We start from the raw sequence: 20025 nt of genomic DNA, 5'->3' as shown, positions 1-20025 counted from the left end.
GGGATGTTCTACAAACAAACAGGTCGTCGTAATTACTATATTGTGTAATTACTAGACTGTGTAATTACACCAATTTCAATTTTCGGGTGGCTTTCCAAACAAACCTAACGGAAGTAAAAATGAGAGCTAGATAAAGTATTATGTCGTCGTCCTTTATATTTTCACTTTTTTAGTTATTAATATACTCATGTTAAGGATTTGTGTCATACCCCCTCAACCACAAAGCCGATTAAATTTAATAAAAAAAAGGATCTTTTTTATTTAAAAAAATGTTTATCTAGTAGCTGACATAGATGGGGGCAAAATCCAACGTCTTTTTTTGGGTTAAAAGATACAGTGGAGAAGAAGTAAACATGACATACTCAAATTAAGCTTGAACAACTGTTAATTAAGTTGACATTTGCTGCTAAATACTTGGTTAATCTACAACCATTTTATTATCCGCACAAGTAAAAAGGAAACGGCAATCTTATCCGCACAGCCCAATTTATCACACAAAAGAAAAAATCATCAGAAACTGAAGCAATTCTGTAAGAAGATGACGATGATGTTGAAGCAATGGCTTCTTTCACAGAATCCTTCCCCTCATTTACCCAAAGCTGGTCCTCTCAAATGCATTTTTTTGACGACCCTCGAGTCTGGGCAGCTCAGTAAGAAACATATCAAGAAAGCTCCAAAATGCATTGACATTGATTTCAAGGTGACTGAATTTTCAATTTTAGGATTTTGGGTTTACTTATTTCAAGCTTTTAATTCGTGGGTCTATTGCAAAATTGCTTCTTTTGTTAGTTTCGATTGTTAAGCAATGCTTTGGTCTTGGCCTTTTTTGGGAATGTTGAAAGTCTGGTTTTTACAATTACTGTTGGTTTTGATGAAACTTTCTACTGGAGGAAGTGAAGAATTCACTTCATATTTAACATATTTTAGAGAAACTTCTCAATTTTGACTAAGTCCCTGTAGGGTATGTTTAAAAAAGAAGAAAAGAACAGAAAAAGGTCCTTGATCTATGATTTGTTATTAAAAAAAGATTAAAAGAGAAACATAGAAAAGATTTCATTGTGTTCAAAGCATATGTAATCATGCTACTTTGCGATGCAAAAATGCTTCGATACCATTGAAAGAACGGTTTTCTTGTGTGAATTATTCACTGAGGAGACTACAACAGATTGATTGTAGTTAATGTCAAAGTGTTTAATATCTCAAAGAAATATCACAACTTTTGTCTTTTGGATTGTTAATATCACAACTTCTGTTAGGTGATGGAAGTATGATATGGTTTCAAATTTAGTTTGTGAAGATTCATATTCACTGGAAATAAAGCTAAAATGTCAAAGGTTTTTATAGGATACTCTCTTTTAAAAGCTTATCCATATGTCTTGGCACTACCTAAATTCCACTGCAAAATCATGAAATCTGGGGAAGACATGCCGTAGACTGACATTCTGACTTCTCATTTTACTACAATTTCTCTAAACCATTCATTAGCTATGTGCATTTTCCTTCGCTTGCTCTGTTCTATTTTTATTATGTTTGAGTCGATAAAAACCATGTAATTCTAGTGGAATATGCAAGGTATTCAATCAGTAATTATAGCAAAACGCTACTAGCTGAGTAAATTTATTAGCTTCCTTTTCTTATTCAATTTCAATTGTTATACACGTGCAGGAAATTTTGCAGTTCAGATACCCTGCAACAACATTAATCATGACTAATGCATTGATGATGACTTCACCTTTAGAAGCCTTGGCTCAAACATGCGAAGCTGATACTTCTTCTGTCTTCAATATGCCATTATTGCTGCTTGTTGCCCTCGTTGGGGCCACAGTGGGAGGTAAGGTACTTTAAGTTTGTCGCTGCCATTGTTTTATTGCATTTTTTGGGGCTTTCAACTTTGAAAGGACAGAAAGTCATTGTGGTTAGATGTAACTCTAAATCATAGACCCCAAGTTAACCATAGAGCATGAACATAAACTGCACATCAAATTAGTTCCCATATTATGCAGAAACTACTCTTATTAATCGAGGTATTCGAGAAATTGCACAAGCAAGCAACGTACATGAGGTCATGAGACCAGTTGTGTGTCTCTCCCATTCCTGTAATTCTTCACAAAGCTCAAGTTTATTACATGCACATTGAGACAGAATTTGAATTCAATGAAAAGAAGTTAAAGGCTTTCTGATGCATTAAGTACATTGAGGCCTGTGCAGGATCCAGGATTAACGAGGCCATTTCATTCAGCAGTTCCTCCGCCAAAACACTTGATGAAAATATTATTTAATGCATGGGGTTTAAAACTGCAATCAGCATTCCCTATGTCTGGTCGTGACAATGGCCAACAACAGTATATTACAGATTCCATAAGCTATAAGAATGACTTTTAACACATTTAATTGCTCGGCCAAAAATAATTACAGCCGCTAGCTAAATATATAGAAAATATATACTGATTATATATAAAGTATGTAGATTATATGTATATTGTACATTAATGAGGCGGATGTGGAGTTGAGGATTGGTACACAAGTCATCCCTAAGAGAGGAAGCTTCAAGTATCTTAGTTAATAATCCGGGGAGATCGACGATGATGTCACACATCGTACTGGAGTAGGGTGGATGAAATGGAAGCTCACATCCGGTGTCTGAGGTGATAAGAATGTGCCACTAAGACTTAAAGGTGAGTTTTGTCGTGTGGATGTTACACCAACTATGTTGTATGGGACAGAATGTTGGCCAGTCAAGAACTCACATGTTCAGAAGATGTCAGTAACGGAAATGAGGATGCTTAGATGGATGTGTGGGCATACTAGGAGGGATAAGATTAGAAATGAAGATATATAGGGTAAGGTGAGAGTGGCATTTGTGGTGGACAAGATACGGGAAACGAGACTGAGATGGTTCGGGCATGTGAAGAGGACCAAGTGAGGAGGTGTGAGAGGTTGGCAGTGATAGGTCTAAGGAGAACTAGAGATAGACCGATGAAGAATTGGGGAGAAGCGATTAGGTAGGACATGACATATTTCCAGCTCACCGAGGACATGATCCTAGATAGGAGACCATGAAGGTCGAGGATTAGGGTAGAAGGTTAGTAGGTAGTCGAGCGATTCCTCTCTTTTTTGTGGGAGAGCATGTATCTAGTTTAGATCACCTTATCTGCTCCCTATTCTCCTTGTCAATATTATTATTATTATTATTATTATTATTATTATTATTATTATTATTATTCAATTACATTATTACTGTTGTTTCCTTTACTTTAATTATCTTTACTATTTTGTTGCCAATACTTTTCTTTTCTTTAGTACTTTCATCATAGCTTTTTTACTATTGTCTATCTCAAACCTGTTTTGAAAATGCTTTTCTTGAGCGAAGGGTATATAAAAAGCAGCCTCTGTACCACACACAAGGTAAAGTCTGCATACACCCTACCCTCCTCAGATCCCGACCCTACCCTCCTCAAACCCCACTTGTGAGATACTGGGTTTGTCGTTGTTCTTGTTGTTGTTATTATATAAAAAATATACATTTGCCATTTATTATTTCGGGGGACGACTATACTATGTGGATTTCCCAATATGGCCTATACAAAAACTATGCCTCAATCCCAAACCTATTGAGGTCGGCATATGGATCCTCAATATCCATTCTGCTCCATTTGTGCCCGTTGCACTTTGTAGTCCATACTTACTAAGTTGTCTTTGGGACAATTCAAGAACTTATCCAAAAAAATGTCTATTCAGAAAGGTGCTTTAAGCAGGCTGAGAGAAAATAGTGGAAATGGAGCGGTTTGTGCTCAGTGTCTAAGGAATTCCTCTTTCTTTCTTTTTTTTCCATTTTTGTTTGGCATAAAGTACGGAAATTTGAAATGGTTGTTTGTTGAATCAGTTGTTTGTAGAAAAAACTTTCAACTTTGAGTCGGTTCTGAGTTCTTAGTATAACAGCATAATGTGTTTATGTGAAACGAGGGAGTTGATGTAGGGATTAATGAGATCTAGTTCTCAAAATGTCTTCACTACAATAAACTTATCTTATCTATTCTTTCTCATCTCTCTTAATTGTGTATTGATCCTCTCAGTGTTGGATCATTGCCTTTCTTGGTTTAATTTTTTTCTCCCACCTTTTGACCACAAGGACGTGTGTGTACACATTTTTAATTGTACTTTCAGGACTAGTTGCACGTCAGAGAAAAGCGGAACTGCAGCGGTTGAATGAGCAGCTCCGCCAGATCAATGCGGCGCTAAGAAGGCAAGCTAAAATAGAGTCCTATGCACCTAGCTTAAGTTATGCTCCCGTTGGTGCCAAGATTGCAGAAAGTGAAGTGATTGTTGATCCAAGAAAGGAGGAATTAATATATCACTTGAAAAATGGAAAGAATTTTCTGAGACATCAAGCCCCAGAAAAGGCATTTGTGGAGTTTAAAACAGCTCTTGAGCTTGCACAGAATGTAAATGATCCTATAGAGGAAAAGAAGGCAGCAAGAGGATTAGGTATGTGAGATCTCCTTGTTCAGTTTCGCCTTATATTTCCTTGCATGGAACTTTGCTAGGTAACAAAGAACTTGTAAAAGTTATGTTCAGTAGGTATTGTTTCTACATTCACCATCTTCCTTGTTGTCATTTAATCCTAATTTCTTGGTGTCACAGGGTCATGTTGATTTTTTGGCTTATTTTTCTTTTTAATCTGCTAAAGAAAATGTAAAATACTGCTAGAAGTTAGATTTAGAGATTCAGTAAATGTTGGTCCTTGAAGCAAGATAGCCTACAAAGAAACTTTATTCAGACATACAAACTGCTGCTGTTTCTCTCTTGTATATGCGCGTGTCAGAATGTAATGACCCTCAAAACTTTATCTCTTTCTCAGGGGCATCACTACAAAGGCAGGGCAAGTACAAGGAAGCCATTGAATATCACTATATGGTTCTTGATATCTCATCAAGAAATGGAGAGGATTCCGGGAGCACGGAAGCTTATGGAGCAATAGCTGATTGTTATACCGAGCTTGGAGATATGGAACGGGCTGCAAAATACTATGACCAATATATTGCTAGGCTACAGAGTGATTAAACCATCTACAGGAAAGACTTGCTGAAATCTTGCGGAAATTTCTTCATGTTTGATGCATTTAGAGTAGGATCTTTAGAGGTTAGGTTTTTTGTCTTGGTATATTTCAATCTTGCATACATTATTCACTGGCTTCTTCTGTTCTATTTTTTGTCTGTTCTCGTTTTGGTATGCCGAGGGTCTCGACACACCTGAAGTTATCGCTGATAACTTGTATTCAGAATTTTGTCAGCTCAATTTGCATGTGAAAATTGGAACGAGGCAATCAAGTGATATTTAGAAAAGTGAAAAGTAGCATGGTTGCCTTTTGGAATGAGCGAAACAGAGGATGTTACACTTCCTCTTGATTGTTTTATAGCAGTACGTTAACATGCATGTAACAGCCAAATCAGACTCTTTCAACATGTCTGACCATGTGCTCTATATTGTTTGAAAGCTAAATTTACTACTTCTTTTTTTTTTTTTCTCGATTAACCCTCAATTATCCGAAACTCATTGCCTTGACTAATCCCATGAGCTAGGTAAACTCACTAAAGGAGTAAAGTGCTCCATGAGAGTTTTCCCATTCTAACTTAACCCAAATGTAAAAAGACGATGTTAGTAACATTCTTTTTTTCCTGATTAGATTTTTTAAATTTATTACCAAGTGTATACATCTCCATTCCTGCTCCCAATTCATGAAAGTTCTGTTGCATTTCAACCAGTTCAACACACTCTGTCAAAGGCTCTTTGAGAAGCTGCAGTTTGAACTTTGAACAAAATATGATTTTGAGTTTCAAGACAAGTCTTGCAGAGTACACATATACCATCAACATCAATGCCCCATCTTAATAGAATATCTTGAGTTCTCAGTCTTCCAAGTAAAGCCAGCCATAGGATAAATACACGTTTGGGGCTGGCAGCACTATGACAGACAAGATTCCTCCGAGGAACATTTATAACTTCTCTTAAAGCCTTGTATGATGTTTGGATGTGAAACTTTCCATGTTTGATCAGCTGAGTACAGTTGGCTAGGACTAACCAGTGCTTCCTTGTGTTTATTATTTTCCTAACTATCCAAGAAGCTTGCTTTGGAATCTCCATTGCGAGTACATCTTGCTTCTTTATATAGTAGATATGGACCCAAGTAATCCAAAGTTTTCCTTTTGTTTACTTGGAGACCACAGTAGCTTGCTTATAGCAGTTTGATTCCATATCTTCATGTTACTTCAATATATTTGGAGAATTGTGCAACAATTAAAGGTCAACATGGCTATATTCCTGATTCATGCAAGAGTTTGTGTGTACAACTTCCTTTCTCGACCAATTCGAATACAAGGAATTTAAAGAGCCAAAGATTTGCTGAAATCCCACATGTTTGCAGTTCCAATTTCGCAATTCATTTTCTTTTTCCTTCTTAATCTCTACCCCGATGAGGTTGCCCTAAGAACACGCAATAGCAGTTTCATCAACTCGGGGATAAACTATAAAAACAGCGAGCAAAATGGTCTCTAAAACATTCCACCAAATAGTGATTGTCCTTGAATTTCATTTCATTATTAAAGTTTTCAGCAGTAATGTTAGATGGACTCGGCCAAACTCTTTCAGATACACTAGAACAGCTGGTACCAGAGAGAGTGATATTCATCATCCCCAGTAAACAATAAAACATAATGATTGGATTCCAGCAAGTATAAATATTTGCGTGGTAGGTTTCACCCTGTTACAGGTCGCCCATATTGTTCTTGTCCAGATAATGTAGTGAGATTCATTTTGACTTCAAATGAAACATGAACAAATATAACAGATTCATAGAGAACGCACAAGTGAAAGAAAGGTACAAAAAGGTAAGATTCATGAAATGGTCTAGTCTGCAACTTGCTATAGCATGTCTGCGCATGGAACAAAGGCCAGCTAATCCAACATGTAGTCCCACGGACCAAAATATCATTATATACAACCAACATGCATGCAGCTGATCTAGGTGTAAGCCGCATCCTTGAAACTTCTATACAAAATAGCGCCTTAATAGTATGCTTTAAACATTAACTATTAACATGCTTTGTATTGCATATTGTACATACACTGCAAAATCTGCACTACAACCCTAACGAGATACAAAAACATCACCTTGACCGAGTTCGATCGTAACAGTTTCTCGGACCACCCAAGACCAGAAAATTACCAAAAATATACTGGGAGAAGATCACCATCTCAGGCCAGCCTTCTTGATCTGGATCCTACAGGTAGCATAATACTCATTCACTAATGGTAGCAAATCTTAACACAACATACATGAGCTCGAGCACATGGAATATTGTGCTGATAACAGCTCATGGAAGATTGGGGATGCATGTCAAGGCACTAATTCATGAAAAGTAGATGAAGGGAATACACAAGGTCTAAAGGCTCATCACGTGCCGAAATTTATCAACCAAACCTTCATCATTTTTTCATCTTAACAAAAAAATCGGGTAAGTTTCTTTTAGGGATGTCAAATTAACCAACCAAAAGTATAATCGCCCAAAGTTGAGCTTGTGGGGCACATAGTATGGTCGTTGACAATGTCTTTTAAGCACAACCTATAAAAAGGGTCAAATTGACAGTTAAAAACTATCAAGATTAGAAGAAAATATTGCATTGTCATTTCTTAGAATTCACTCTCCACTTTTTATTTTTATATTTTGATAAAGTACAGTTCACTCTCCATTTTCACACAATTTCTATCTAGTTGGTGTATATTTCCTCTCTACAATTTCACTCAGTTTCTCTTATTTATTGAAAAACAAAGGTCCACTCACTTTCTATCTATGCAAAGAAAAGAAAGTTTGATCTTTCTTTCTCAACCTTTAACCTAAAGAAGAAAACTATTTTTTATTGGGTTGCCGTGTATTTTTCTCTTCGAACAATTTCACCAATGTTTTTACTTGGTGAAGAGAATTTTCAAAAACAATACATTAACCTAGAATCTTTCCTAAAATATAAGTTATTCAAATGGTAGAGTCGCGTGCAAGATGGCTCGAACACCACCTCTATGAACAAGTTAGATAAAAATACATACAAATCAATTACGTAAATTTAAACCACTTATTAATGTTTGGCTTTAAGCCAATAGTTTGGATTTGGGCTTGCCGTTTATATTTATATTGATTAAATAATTATTGTCTATACAATGATACAATTGTGTAGTTTGTATGTAACCATATATTGTTAAGAACAGAAAAAGTTTGATATAAATCATATAATATAGGATAAATTGTCTGATAACTATTTTAAAATTTGAAAACTAAAAATATCGAACCAAAATCATATGCCTGAACTACCAACTTCCATTAAGAAGCCATACCACTAGAAATTCCTTTTTCTTGTTTCCTTTGGATGCAACAATTAGATGGGCATAATTTTGATAAGAATTGCAGATAGAGATAATAGCTTTTATTCTTTCTGAAAATTTAGGAGGTTTACTGCTAAAACCGCTCAACTAGAAAAATTTCACAACTGAAAATAGGAGGAAACTATGGCTTGCAAATTCCAACCATAAAAACTAGGGGATGAAGCATATGTTTTGCAATATTACTTACTGCTTGGACGTTTCATATTTCGGCAGAAGTTGCTACCGCAATGGCAGCTAAATGCTTTTACTGGATGTTCAAGGTCATCAAAATCAATACCATAATCCTGCCAGAGCCACATCCAAAGTTTATCAAGCAGATAAACGGCTAAATAGCAAAGCATTTATTTGTATAGAGGCATGGTCCCTTTTGGTACCATGCGAGTGCTTATGCCACAAGAAACTAGACATGTTGAAATGGCGAGACACTAATACTTGCTAATCGTTCATGTCATGGTGTAGTAGTTTGACATCGCCACTCTCTGGAGCAACATCTTTCTGTGTTGCTGACTTGGTTTCAATTGGAAATTTTAAACACAATGATATGACTTTTTTCTCCCTCAAGGATGTCAGCACTAATTCATCTAATTATGCTTGTTGCTTGCCTTATTCAAGACATAGTTTATTGTTATTAACTATCAAACAAATAATATAGAAAGATAACACTTGGAATTAATCCTCAAAATCAAGGGCCTAATTTTGATTTTACTCCCTTAACCATCAACATGGGTAACCATAATTTTCCAGTTAAGAGGAGAGGTCCACTATGCTTAACTAATTATAATTAAAGTAACCTAAAACACAAACATCACTTTGTCATTATCAGGATATGTCACATCATTACAAGCTCTAAAGTATTTAGATTAAAAGAAAGTAATCGAAGTTGAGAAGCGTCTATCCATCTTTTTTTCGAAAAGCAAAATATGAGGAATGACTTGATAAAAAACAAAAACAAAATATGAGCAAGATGTCCATTAATTTTCTTTCGCTTGTTTTAAGGGTGGAACGCAGGGTTTTGGGCAGTTATGGAAAACTCATCCAGTAATTTCTGCCTCAAGCCCTATCAAGCTACTCTTTTTTATCTTTTCCGGTGTTTGGTGTACAAGCTACATCAGCACAACTGACTAAAGTTTATTACGCATATTAGCTGAAAACAGGACCTGCTCCCAACCCCAAGTCAGGAGGGCAACCCAATGTAGATGTACTGAGTTTATACTCATCAGAAAAAATGGAAAAGTTGGTCCAAAGCAAGCCAAACCACTGTACTTATACCAGTATTTCAAAAGCAACAAAACAAGCACACCACAATACAATGACTATGAGCATGTGATGACATCAAGCCTACTCACCCATGTGAGCTCCTCCATCGCTTTAATCTTTCTTGTAGTGAAAAACGCAAGCTACAACAAGCAATAACATCAACTTAATCGACAAAGCTGTCATTGTCAAGGACTAGCAATAGCAATCTTGAGGATGAAAAGGAGTTAAAGATTCAGTGAGCATAAGATTCATTACATGATAGTAGCGGTGATCAGGGATCTCTATTTCAACTGGAATTTCAACCAAATTTGAATCGAAGCATCTGAGCCAGAACAACAATGAATAAAGTAAATGCATCAACACAGGTTTCCCACATCTATGAATGATTAAATATCAAACAGATACAAAATGCATGGTCCTCTCCACCTTTTGGATATTCTGACAAGACAAAAAGATTCAAATTGCTAGGCACATGGTCTCTCTGGTCTACCACAGGCAGAGTAGTAAAAGGAGCTAGAAGTGGGAAGGAAGAAATGAAGCACGAAGTGAGCCAAATCCATTTAGAAAAAAAGGGTGTGAATGTTTAATGGGAAGGATATTGAACAGTTGACATTCAATAAGGGGGCTTTGCTTGACTTACACCATGAATCATCGAATTATTTTTTAAATTAAAAAAAAAAAACTGAATTTGAAGAGTAAGGAAAATAATGCAGAAGTTCAAAGAAGCACTGAATCTATCGAAGTCAATTAGGAGACTTACTTGAGGGCAAGTGAACAAAAATTTTAACCTAAAAGTCAATAGATTGTTGTTATTGTTTTTAATGAAAGTCAATCCGACTGTACAAAACTGATACCCCAAAGATAGTTAGGGTAGGGTGGGGAAAGAAATACAGAAAAAAGATTATAACTTGTGATCTATCTTTGCAAACTTACCTGTGATTGATGAACCTGGCAACATTCCCATAAAATGTAGCATCCAAACAAAGAGCTTCCTCGTCCTTTAAGACACCCTCTGAACCCCAGTCAGCATCCAGCAGGACTGGATAAGAATGTTCCTCCCCGTTGGGGCTCTGTGAAACACGATCAAAGAGTTCTGAGTTGGTCAGAATTTCTCCAACATATTCGCAGACAAAAGCACCTAGAGGAAGGTCTTCTAGGGTACGCAAGCCCCATCCTTTCCCTTCAGAAGTCATGAAGACCTGAAAGAAAAGCAACAAATCACAGACCAAGTTAATTGTGGAAACCAATTATGGTTTTGGAAGGAGCTTTGTGAAGCTCAAAGGACGAGCACAATAGCAGTAAAATGTAGGGCATTAGTTATTCCCACGTCTTGAACATGATCAAAGACAACTGCAACATTCTATACATTCATACCTGTAACTTATGGCTTATACCTCGCTGTACTACACGGTTGCCACATTGTTTATTACAGCCACATTTCCACCAACACTCTTTGATGAAGTTCCTCATCAAATGACCTTTACAAGCTTCTATAATGTCCTCATTTTTTGATCTTTCCAATGGGCACTCTTTGCAAAAGAAGTGACAGTGTTTCTTGGGGTCGCGATTCATGGAAATACATTCTTTAAGAAACTCTTCTTTAACAAGGCCTTCCTTTGTGTACGCAAAATCACCACCGGTTACGTGTGCACAAGCGCAAGGTGTGGATAATGATAAACAATCACCAGAGCAAGTTGAACAGCTATTATCATCTCCAATACGAGCCAGAGAAAAGTTAACATATGCATTCTGGAAAACCACATTGTAAGCTATGTAGTGAAATGATGGTGGACGCTTGCTATTAACTTCATTCACCAAAGAAATTATAACATTTTCTTGCCCCTTGGTTATATCAATAACATCAACAGACCCTACATCACGCGGAGCCGATTCACATGGAACCACCTCAAGTGGATTAGTCTCTTCAAGACCATTCTGATCGGTCTCTGGAGCAATACCAGAGTTGGCCATTGGTGCTGCATGATCAGCTTCATTGCTGTCTTCACCAATATAAGGAGCGAGATAGGGCATCTCTGGTTCAGCTTCCCTAGCACCAAGATCAGAATTCTGGAACCCACTTAAGGAATCAACAGAGCCTATTTCACCTGGAGTTGATCCACATGGAGCCTCCATACTCCGTGAATTAGTCTGCACAAGACCATTCTGATCAGTTTCTGGAATACTACCACAGTTGTCCATTGATGCTATATGACCAGCTTCAGTGCTGTCTTCACTAATAGGAGGAGGAGAGAATCGGGGTATCTCTGGTTCAGCATCCCCAGCGTCAATTTCAAAATTCATAGATCCATTTGAGGAATTAACAGTCATGCTTCTCGAGCCAAAATCACTTTCTGCAGCAACATCTGTGGTTGCTTGCAATTCATGACTGTGCTGAGTTCCCAGTTCCAAAAAACACTCACACATGTCTTTCATCAGCTTCATCACAGAAAAGTTAGGGTCCAGGATTTTGTATGATTTAAGACATTTAGACTCCACCATTTTCAGAACAGATTCTAGATTCGGCATATGGAAGTCTGATCTACAAAGAGCTGGGTCACAGTTTATAGAGACTTTCACCTCTCCAAATGGTGAGGAGGCAATATCTACGTCAGTACACCTATCCTGGACTTCTACCAGCTCACGTCGGGTGGCCACTCCATTTGATGAAGTCGCGATTTCCTTACCTGCATCTTCTCCACCTCTCAGTTCTATCGCTAAGGGTTCAGAAGTTTCTGGAGGTCTCCTTGAGGCGTTACCACTTGAAGTATCTTCCTTGTTTGATGGTTCTAAGGAATAAATAAAAGACATTTAGAAGCTGTGTAGATGTTTCCAGGAAACTTTCTGATGAGAACATCACAACCCAATGAAGATAATAATATACAGATTGGCATAATATATCGGAACCCCTTTGGACTTGGCACTTTTTATTCAGTGCACACTTGAACTAGTTTTGGTCCCAATTACCCCCCTCAACTTGGCAGTTAGCTAGCCTTCGCCCCTTGGGTAACCTCAGTCCAAGGAGGTGTGATACACTCGCTACCACATCGATATTTATTATCCGCGTGGCATTTTTTAATAATAAAATATATATTCTCATTAGACCCTTGTGGTCCGGCCCTTCCCCGGACCCCGCGCATAGCGGGAGCTTAGTGCACCGGGCTGCCAAATATATATTTTTATTTTTTTAAATTCATTAATTTTTTAAAATCAAATTTTCAGCCAAATTTATAAAAAAAATGCTTGGAATTTCATTATTTAGGCTTTTTATTATTATTTAGCAAAAACATAACGAGGTTTCACTTTTTACATATTTGAACCCCCCCCCCCCCCCAAAAAAAAAACAAAAAAAACAAATACGCAATTAAAACTAATTGCCATCGCATCCAAAGATGAAATACAAAAAGTACACAGTTGAAATCTATTATTTTGGCTAAAAAAATTATATTTGTCTAATAAAAACAATGGAGTTCCGGCAATTTTTTCTACAGATTTCGTGGGAAAGAGAAAGAAGAAAAAATACCAGTTGGGATACAAGAAATAAAAGGAAATTCACAGTTTGAGCTCCACTATTTTAGCTAAAACTTTTTTATTTGATTAAAAATAATGGAGCTCTAGCCAAGTCTTTTTATTTTTTATTTTAACAGTTGATGCAAAAATAAAAAATTACACTTTTAGAAGAAATATCTTGCATCTAAAGAAGAAATAAAATTAAATACATACTTGGAACGCCATTATTTTGGCAAAAACTTTTATCTGGCTAAAAATAATTGGTTTTAAGTCATGTCCTTTTTTACATATTTGGCTTGAAAAAGAAGAAATACACAATAAAATAAATAGTCATTGCACCAAAAAAAAAGAAATTACAAATTACAAATTTGAGGTAAAATATGTTTGGTATATTAAGAAGAAATAAGAAAAAATACACAGTTAGAGCATTGCATAACCATTGTATTCAACTATGTGGCAATTAGCGATTAAAATACTCCACTTAAAAGCTGAATTTTTTATTTCTCATCACTCTCACACGCCTAAAAGAGTGGGTATCCACCCTATTAGCCATGTTAGAAATTGGGGGGAGAAGGCTATCAAACTGCCAGAGTTTTCTAAATATAATTTTCTATTGGCCAAAGAAATGGAAAACTATGTAAACCAACCTAGCAATGTCTCGATTTCTAACTCTTGTAATGTGTCTTTTGGCCAAGGAAAATTCAATAACCACGAAGAGTTAATTGGTGACACAGTAAATACCAACATTTGGCTATCCAAGATAGTATATACCTGGGTGAATAACAGCAATAGGAACCTCAAACTGTGGCATATCATCAGTATATGGTTCATCCTTGGGCTTGATCAAAGCAAGGGATCCCAACATCTTCTGTTTAGGGGACAGTTCACCACTGGGTTCTGTCTTTGGCTCTTTGAGTTTTGATGCATGGGAAGCTCTAGCAGCAACCAACCTATCCCCCCTGGACATGATTTGAGGTGTTTGAGTTTCCTCCCGTTGAGGCCTTTTAAGAGAAGTCCCGCCACTGGAATTGTTAGCGGAAGGTGAAGCTTGACCTTCTTGATATCTTAAGCGCAATCTCTTTAGTGGTCTTTCAGGCTCCTCATGCCCTGCTTCTTCCTCTAAAACTTCCTCTCTCCGCACAAGCGGCTAAGGGGCCAATATAAGATACATAGAAAATGAGGAAGACAAAATCTTAGATCCTATAGAAATTACATGAATAATTTAAATTAAACACAGGCAGACAAACCACCTGGCTTACTTCAGTATTCTCAGACTTCTTCTGTTCTGCTGCCTGCAATAGGATGTCAATCAAGAAAATTCAGACTCCACTTAGCACATTTAACGTTTTGATAAGGAAAGAAGAAAAAATAAACTCTGACTTAAACAGAAATGTGAGAGAAAGAAAATCAAATAAAGAAAGATAGATAGATTGAACCTCTGCTTCCTCCTTCTCAAATATAGCATCTGCAAGTGCTCTATAATTCTCCTCTTCGATAAGCTCCCAATTTTTGTCATATAGTTTTAGAAGGCTCTTCAAGACTGGCTTCACCTTTCCGTTAGAGATGCCAATACTTTTCATAGCGTCATATGCCTTCTTAACTCTTGGATTGGGCGGCATTCTTTTGTCGATTTAAAAGCAACCTTCAAATTACTCAGTGAGCCTACATAAACCAGAGAACAAATGAGCAGAATCAGAGGCAGAATTATTACTTTTATGAGGACCAGAGACAGAATTCAAATAAAGGCTTCCAATGATATCTAGATTAGGCTGTTGCATGATCTAATAAATGGTCAATACTTTCTGAAGCTGCATTTCCTTTTCTTTTCCTTGTATAAATATTAGGGGTGTCAAATGTGCGGGTTGTGCCGATTTTGGGCGGGTCAAAACGGGTTGAGTCAATGATTGGGCGGGTCAAATAACCCATCCAAAAGTTACTTGGGCTAAGATGGGTTGGGTCAAAGTGGGCTAAAATTTGGGTCATAGCCCAACCCGCCCAACTCTTATCAAGCTTTGCTTAATATGTGTTATTTTCTTATGAATTGTATAATTACTAAATAAGACCTTTTTTCTTTTGTTATGGTCATATATAATATATCAAACAAAAAAAATTATTTCTAAAATATTTTGGTAAAGTTACTCATGGATTAATTTGGGCTAAAAATCAACCCAACTTTAAATGGGTTGAAATGGGTTGGGTCAAGATGGGCTGAGATCAATAAATGGACGGGTACCAGCCCAACCTTGGGCGGGTTGGGCGGGTCAATAGGGCTGGGGCCAAGATTGACAGCCCTAATAAATATCTTTGTTTTGGGGATAGAGACTACTTTTCATTCACACAAACCCCCAGCTTTACCTTGGAGAATCAAGGAGAAAAATTTAAGGGAGGCGCATAAAGAAACATGACTAAGGGCAAGGCATAATCAAGATGGAGGCATGAATTTATTTGATAACCGAGAAATACTCGAGGTCAGCTTGCGTGTGGTTCAAATCTAGATGATAATGGGTATGCCCCTCTATCCTTCTCCACTTAAATACCATGCTTTTGTCATGGCAACTAGTGATGTGCGCCTAAAATAGATGTAGCAATTCTCAAACGTAAGTGACCGAAATATTGCATCACTTGATGATAGAGTCGAGGCGCAAATTAAGTTATTGTGGACAAGATCTGTCTACTGGTGAGCTTAAACACATGGAGATTTATTGCTTTACCTCCCACCCGAGAGTATCTCTCTGTTGTGAGCACGTGTTCAGAAGCTTTACCTTATAAGAGTATATTTGTGTATCTAAGACTAGCAAAAAAAAAATTGTTTTATATCCTAACGTGATGTGCAATCAGTTCAACTAACTATAGAGTATATAGCTATATTGCAAACCGACCATCACAACGAAATAAAGGGTAACCAAGCATAAAATTACTCGAGAGTGTAAAAGTTTATAACCATTGAGGATCAGAATAGCAGAACCTATTATTGTTTGCTTCTAAGATTGAAGTCGACTATCAAATTCGGTTAAAATTTATTACTAATGGTAAAATTCTTGGACCTTCTTGGTCTTAAACTTGTCAAATCAACCATGATGACCTTTGACTTAGAATTTGTGAATGTGTTGGAGCTAAACTATTACTGAAACCAAAGCAAGAAAAGAAAATTTATAGCACTATTGACATTATTAACAAAGTTTGTACGCAGATTAAAAAGTGCTTAGTGAATAGCCCCTCGTATGGGCATAGAATTTAGGATACTAATTTGTAATAATAGTGAAATAAAAATATGAAAGCACAGGTAGAAAGTTAGTTTGGCAGAGAAAAATAACATCAAAATTCGACAATCAAATGTTGAATGAACTTGAATTATTCAAAATTGCGAAATAGTAAAGATAAATAATTGTGCCAGCAATTAACTTTAAAAAACAAGTCTCAGCAGCTGAATCGAAACTCGATAACCTATAAAGGTAACGCAACTTTACCTCTCAACCAGAAATTGGACAATGCAATGATCAATAAACCCAAGGAACTTCTATCCCTATCTCAGAAAAAAAAAACAAGGAACTTAGTATTTACACTAGGATTAGATTATTTAACTCTATATCACTATGAGTGTATAAAACCAAACTGGTACCCTAATGTTCACACCAAATAAGTTATTTCAGCGGAGAGAGATCGAAAGAAAAAGTAGTATAGAAAAAAGACGGTGAAATGTAGAAACAGTAAAGCACGGAAAGACAACTTACGAGCATGCAGCTGACGGAGTCGGAGAGTCTGAAGAGTGGGACCGTCGTTACCTGAGATTGAGACTGAAAGAGAGAAGAAATAGGCAAAGAGGGAAGGGCGTGTTAGCACGTGGCTGAAGATTAGCGCGTATATAGGGAAACTGAAAGACGGAGGTAATCAATTGCTATTACCTAGAGTGAGGGCGAGTTGCACGCTATACATAAAATAATTGGCAAAATATCATCGCTAAATAATTGGAAACAGGCATTATTAGTTAAACTATTTCGTGGTCTTGATTACCCCTCAACTTGGCCTTTTGAGAGTCACTACCCCTAGATGTTGACGTGGCAAAGAGTGTGGCTGCACTCGCCTGCCACGTGGATTTTTCCTGTATATGTGATATTTTTCTAAAATATAAAATATATTTTTACTTTTTTAAGTATGTTACTTCTTTAGATATTTTTTCGAATATAATTTATAAAAAAACTTGGATAGAACTACATTATTTAGGCTAAATTTTTTTATTTGGCTAATAATAAAATTTTAGTTAATATTTTTTTGAATTTGACCTGAAAATAAAGATTTATACAATTGAAATAAATAGTCAAGGCATCTATTATTTCTTCTTTTGATGCAATGACTATTTATTTCAACTGTGTATTTTTACTTTTTCAAGCAAAATCTGTATAAAAAATATTTTTAGAGCACCGTAATTTAGAGCTATATAAAAAATTATAGCCAAAATAATTAATTTCAAACTATATATTTTTTATAATTTTTTAGATGCCTTGACTATTTATTTCAATTGTATAAATCTTTATTTTCAGGTCAAATTCAAAACACGATTAACTAAAACTTTATTATTTTTAGCCAAATAAAAAAATTATCCTAAATAATGTAGTTCTATCCAAGTTTTATTATAAATTGTATTCGAAAAAAATTATCTAAAACAATAACATTCTTAAAAAGGTAAAAATATATTTTATTTTTCAAAAGAAAAATGCCACATATACAGAAAAATCCATGTGGCAGGCGAGTGCACCCACACTTTTTGCCACATCAGCATCCAGGGGTAATGACTCTCAAAAAGGCCAAGTTGAAGGAGGTAATTAAGACCCCGAATAGTTTAAGGCTGTAACTAATAATTCGTGTCAAGTTTAGGGGGGTTTTAAGGTATTTTGCCTAAAATAATTAGCTCTTATCTACAACTTTATTAATAGCAATTATTAATAATTAAATTTATTTACACAATCGAGAATAGTAAATAATAAAAACCGTATAAACATATATTCAATAATTATTAATAAAAATATAAAATTTATAATTATTCAAGTAAAGCATATTATATAAAAAATTCCTGGAAGATTATTTATCATTGAGAAAATATAAATTTAATATATATATATATATATATATATATATATATATATATATATATATATATATATATATATACGTGTTATGTTAAAATAAAAATCATAAGAAATATGGCAGATCTTTTGAAAAATTTATAAAATAAATATTCTATTTATAATTTTATCTATATAGACATTTTCACATCTAGCTAGAAACGGCAATAGAAGAGACTTTCTCTCTCTAGACTCTCGGCGCACATTATGCTAACGTACGCCGTCTGAGAATCAACCATGGCGAGAAAGCGAGGCCGGCCAAAACGAGATCCACTCGTGACAATCGGAGAAGCAATAAGTGTGAGCACGTGATTTTTGCCTCACATGAGTTACTCCTACAGAATTCTCAAAATTAGATTTTTTCTTTAATTATTGGTTATTTTAGGAATTATTGTAGAATTTTCCTGATTGTCTGCATTTTGTGTGCATGTTTAATTTTATTTAATTCATAAAAAAATACAAAAATATATTGCATTTGCATTTAGGATTTAATTTTACATTTTTAGATTAATTAGTAAATTAGTGTGTTTTACAAAAAATGGAAAAATCACAAAAAAAAATAACTTATTTTTGCATTTTAATGTTTAGTTTTGAATTTTGGTAGTTTTCTTTTAATTTGGTTTTTAATTAATAGTGGTTTTAATTATTATTTAGAGTTAATTAGTATTTTTGATAGGTTAATTTAGTTTTAGGATTTAATTTAGGTTTTTATTTTTAATTTGGAAAAAAAGAAAAATAAGTTTGAAATTGAAAAAGAAAAAGAAAAGAACAAAAGAGTGAGGGAATCAGATTTTTGGGCCAGATCCGTTGATTTCCCCAAAGCCCAGTTGATTTAAACACCCAATACCCGTCCAGAAATTGGCCCAAACCCATGTGCTACCCGGTCCAGTCCCGTTACAATCCCAAACGACACCGTTTTGATCCCCAAATCCCAGCCTTTGATCTCCCTTAATCGAACGGTCGAGAACTGGGGTCTGTGACAGTATATAACTATCCGAACATTGCCCCCCCAGTCCAAACCTCTCTCCTAATCCCTTCTCTCTTTGTCTCTGAAGAACCCTAGAGACGCCACCCTTCAATTCCCCCATTCGCCGGCCGGCGGCGCCGTCTCAGATCAATCCCAAATTAACACCATAGAACCATCACAACCTCCCCTCTCCCAATCTCTAATTGTTTTCCCTCAAATCCCTCTGAAACTCGTCGAATCTTAAATGAAAGTCGAACCCTAAAATCCCAAAAACCCTCAAAATCGAGATTTCAGTGAGGTTTAAGGTCTAGGTTGATTTTATTCGTGTGTTCTTGATAAGAACACACGATTAATGTCAAACTCGGCCGAAAATTCGAAGGTTTAAAGATTTTGGCAATTTCTACTGTCCAGGCCACTTTTTAGGTATTTTTCTTTATCTTCTGATGTTTAATTTTCATGTGCATTTCTCTTCTCATCTTCTTCTGTTTCTTTCTTTTATTTTCTGATTTTGTTTTCCGTTCTTTCATTTCTTTCAAATCATCTATGTTTGCATGTTGGTCTTAGAGTTGTTTAGTTAGCGTTTGTTTTCTGGTTTTAAGTTTTGGATATGTTTGATTTTTGTTTCTATTTTTCTCTTTGGGCCCAAATTTCACGAGTCCTTAAGACTCTGTAAATGAACATTTGAGAGTTTTGAGCTTTCAATGTTGAATTGAGGTTCTGATTAAGCAGAGGTGTCACGACCC

At 35.9% G+C, this 20025-nt stretch overlaps 2 protein-coding genes across 4 annotated transcripts; one reads left to right on the top strand and one right to left on the bottom strand.

The window, feature by feature from the left end:
- The first annotated feature begins 356 nt into the window (after positions 1 to 356).
- Positions 357 to 5367, top strand: LOC109215893 (protein FLUORESCENT IN BLUE LIGHT, chloroplastic-like). The gene is made up of 4 exons (XM_019380015.1): positions 357 to 700; positions 1666 to 1831; positions 4165 to 4485; positions 4859 to 5367. The coding sequence occupies exons 1-4, from the start codon at positions 539 to 541 to the stop codon at positions 5059 to 5061; spliced, it is 852 nt and encodes a 283-aa protein (XP_019235560.1). The 5' UTR covers positions 357 to 538; the 3' UTR covers positions 5062 to 5367.
- A 1460-nt stretch (positions 5368 to 6827) lies between these two features.
- Positions 6828 to 17085, bottom strand: LOC109215889 (probable inactive histone-lysine N-methyltransferase SUVR2). 3 transcript variants are annotated; one of them, XM_019380009.1, is made up of 11 exons: positions 16927 to 17085; positions 16663 to 16718; positions 14632 to 14857; positions 14446 to 14487; positions 13967 to 14342; positions 11063 to 12474; positions 10622 to 10887; positions 9944 to 10010; positions 9778 to 9828; positions 8619 to 8715; positions 6828 to 7277 (listed from the first exon to the last, which is right to left on the bottom strand). In XM_019380009.1, exons 3-11 carry the CDS (start codon positions 14812 to 14814, stop codon positions 7252 to 7254), a joined length of 2520 nt encoding a protein of 839 aa, XP_019235554.1. In that variant the 5' UTR covers positions 14815 to 14857; positions 16663 to 16718; positions 16927 to 17085; the 3' UTR covers positions 6828 to 7251. The 3 variants fall into 3 exon arrangements, with proteins under 3 accessions (XP_019235554.1, XP_019235556.1, XP_019235555.1); XM_019380011.1 differs by having other exon boundaries at positions 14455 to 14487; XM_019380010.1 differs by lacking the exon at positions 16663 to 16718.
- Between the last annotated feature and the right edge of the window lie 2940 nt (positions 17086 to 20025).

Source organism: Nicotiana attenuata, unplaced genomic scaffold, assembly GCF_001879085.1.
Source record: "Nicotiana attenuata strain UT unplaced genomic scaffold, NIATTr2, whole genome shotgun sequence".
Classification (NCBI taxonomy): Eukaryota; Viridiplantae; Streptophyta; class Magnoliopsida; order Solanales; family Solanaceae; genus Nicotiana; species Nicotiana attenuata.
Note: the sequence above shows the minus strand (reverse complement) of the source record. Positions and strands in the feature narration are given on the sequence as shown.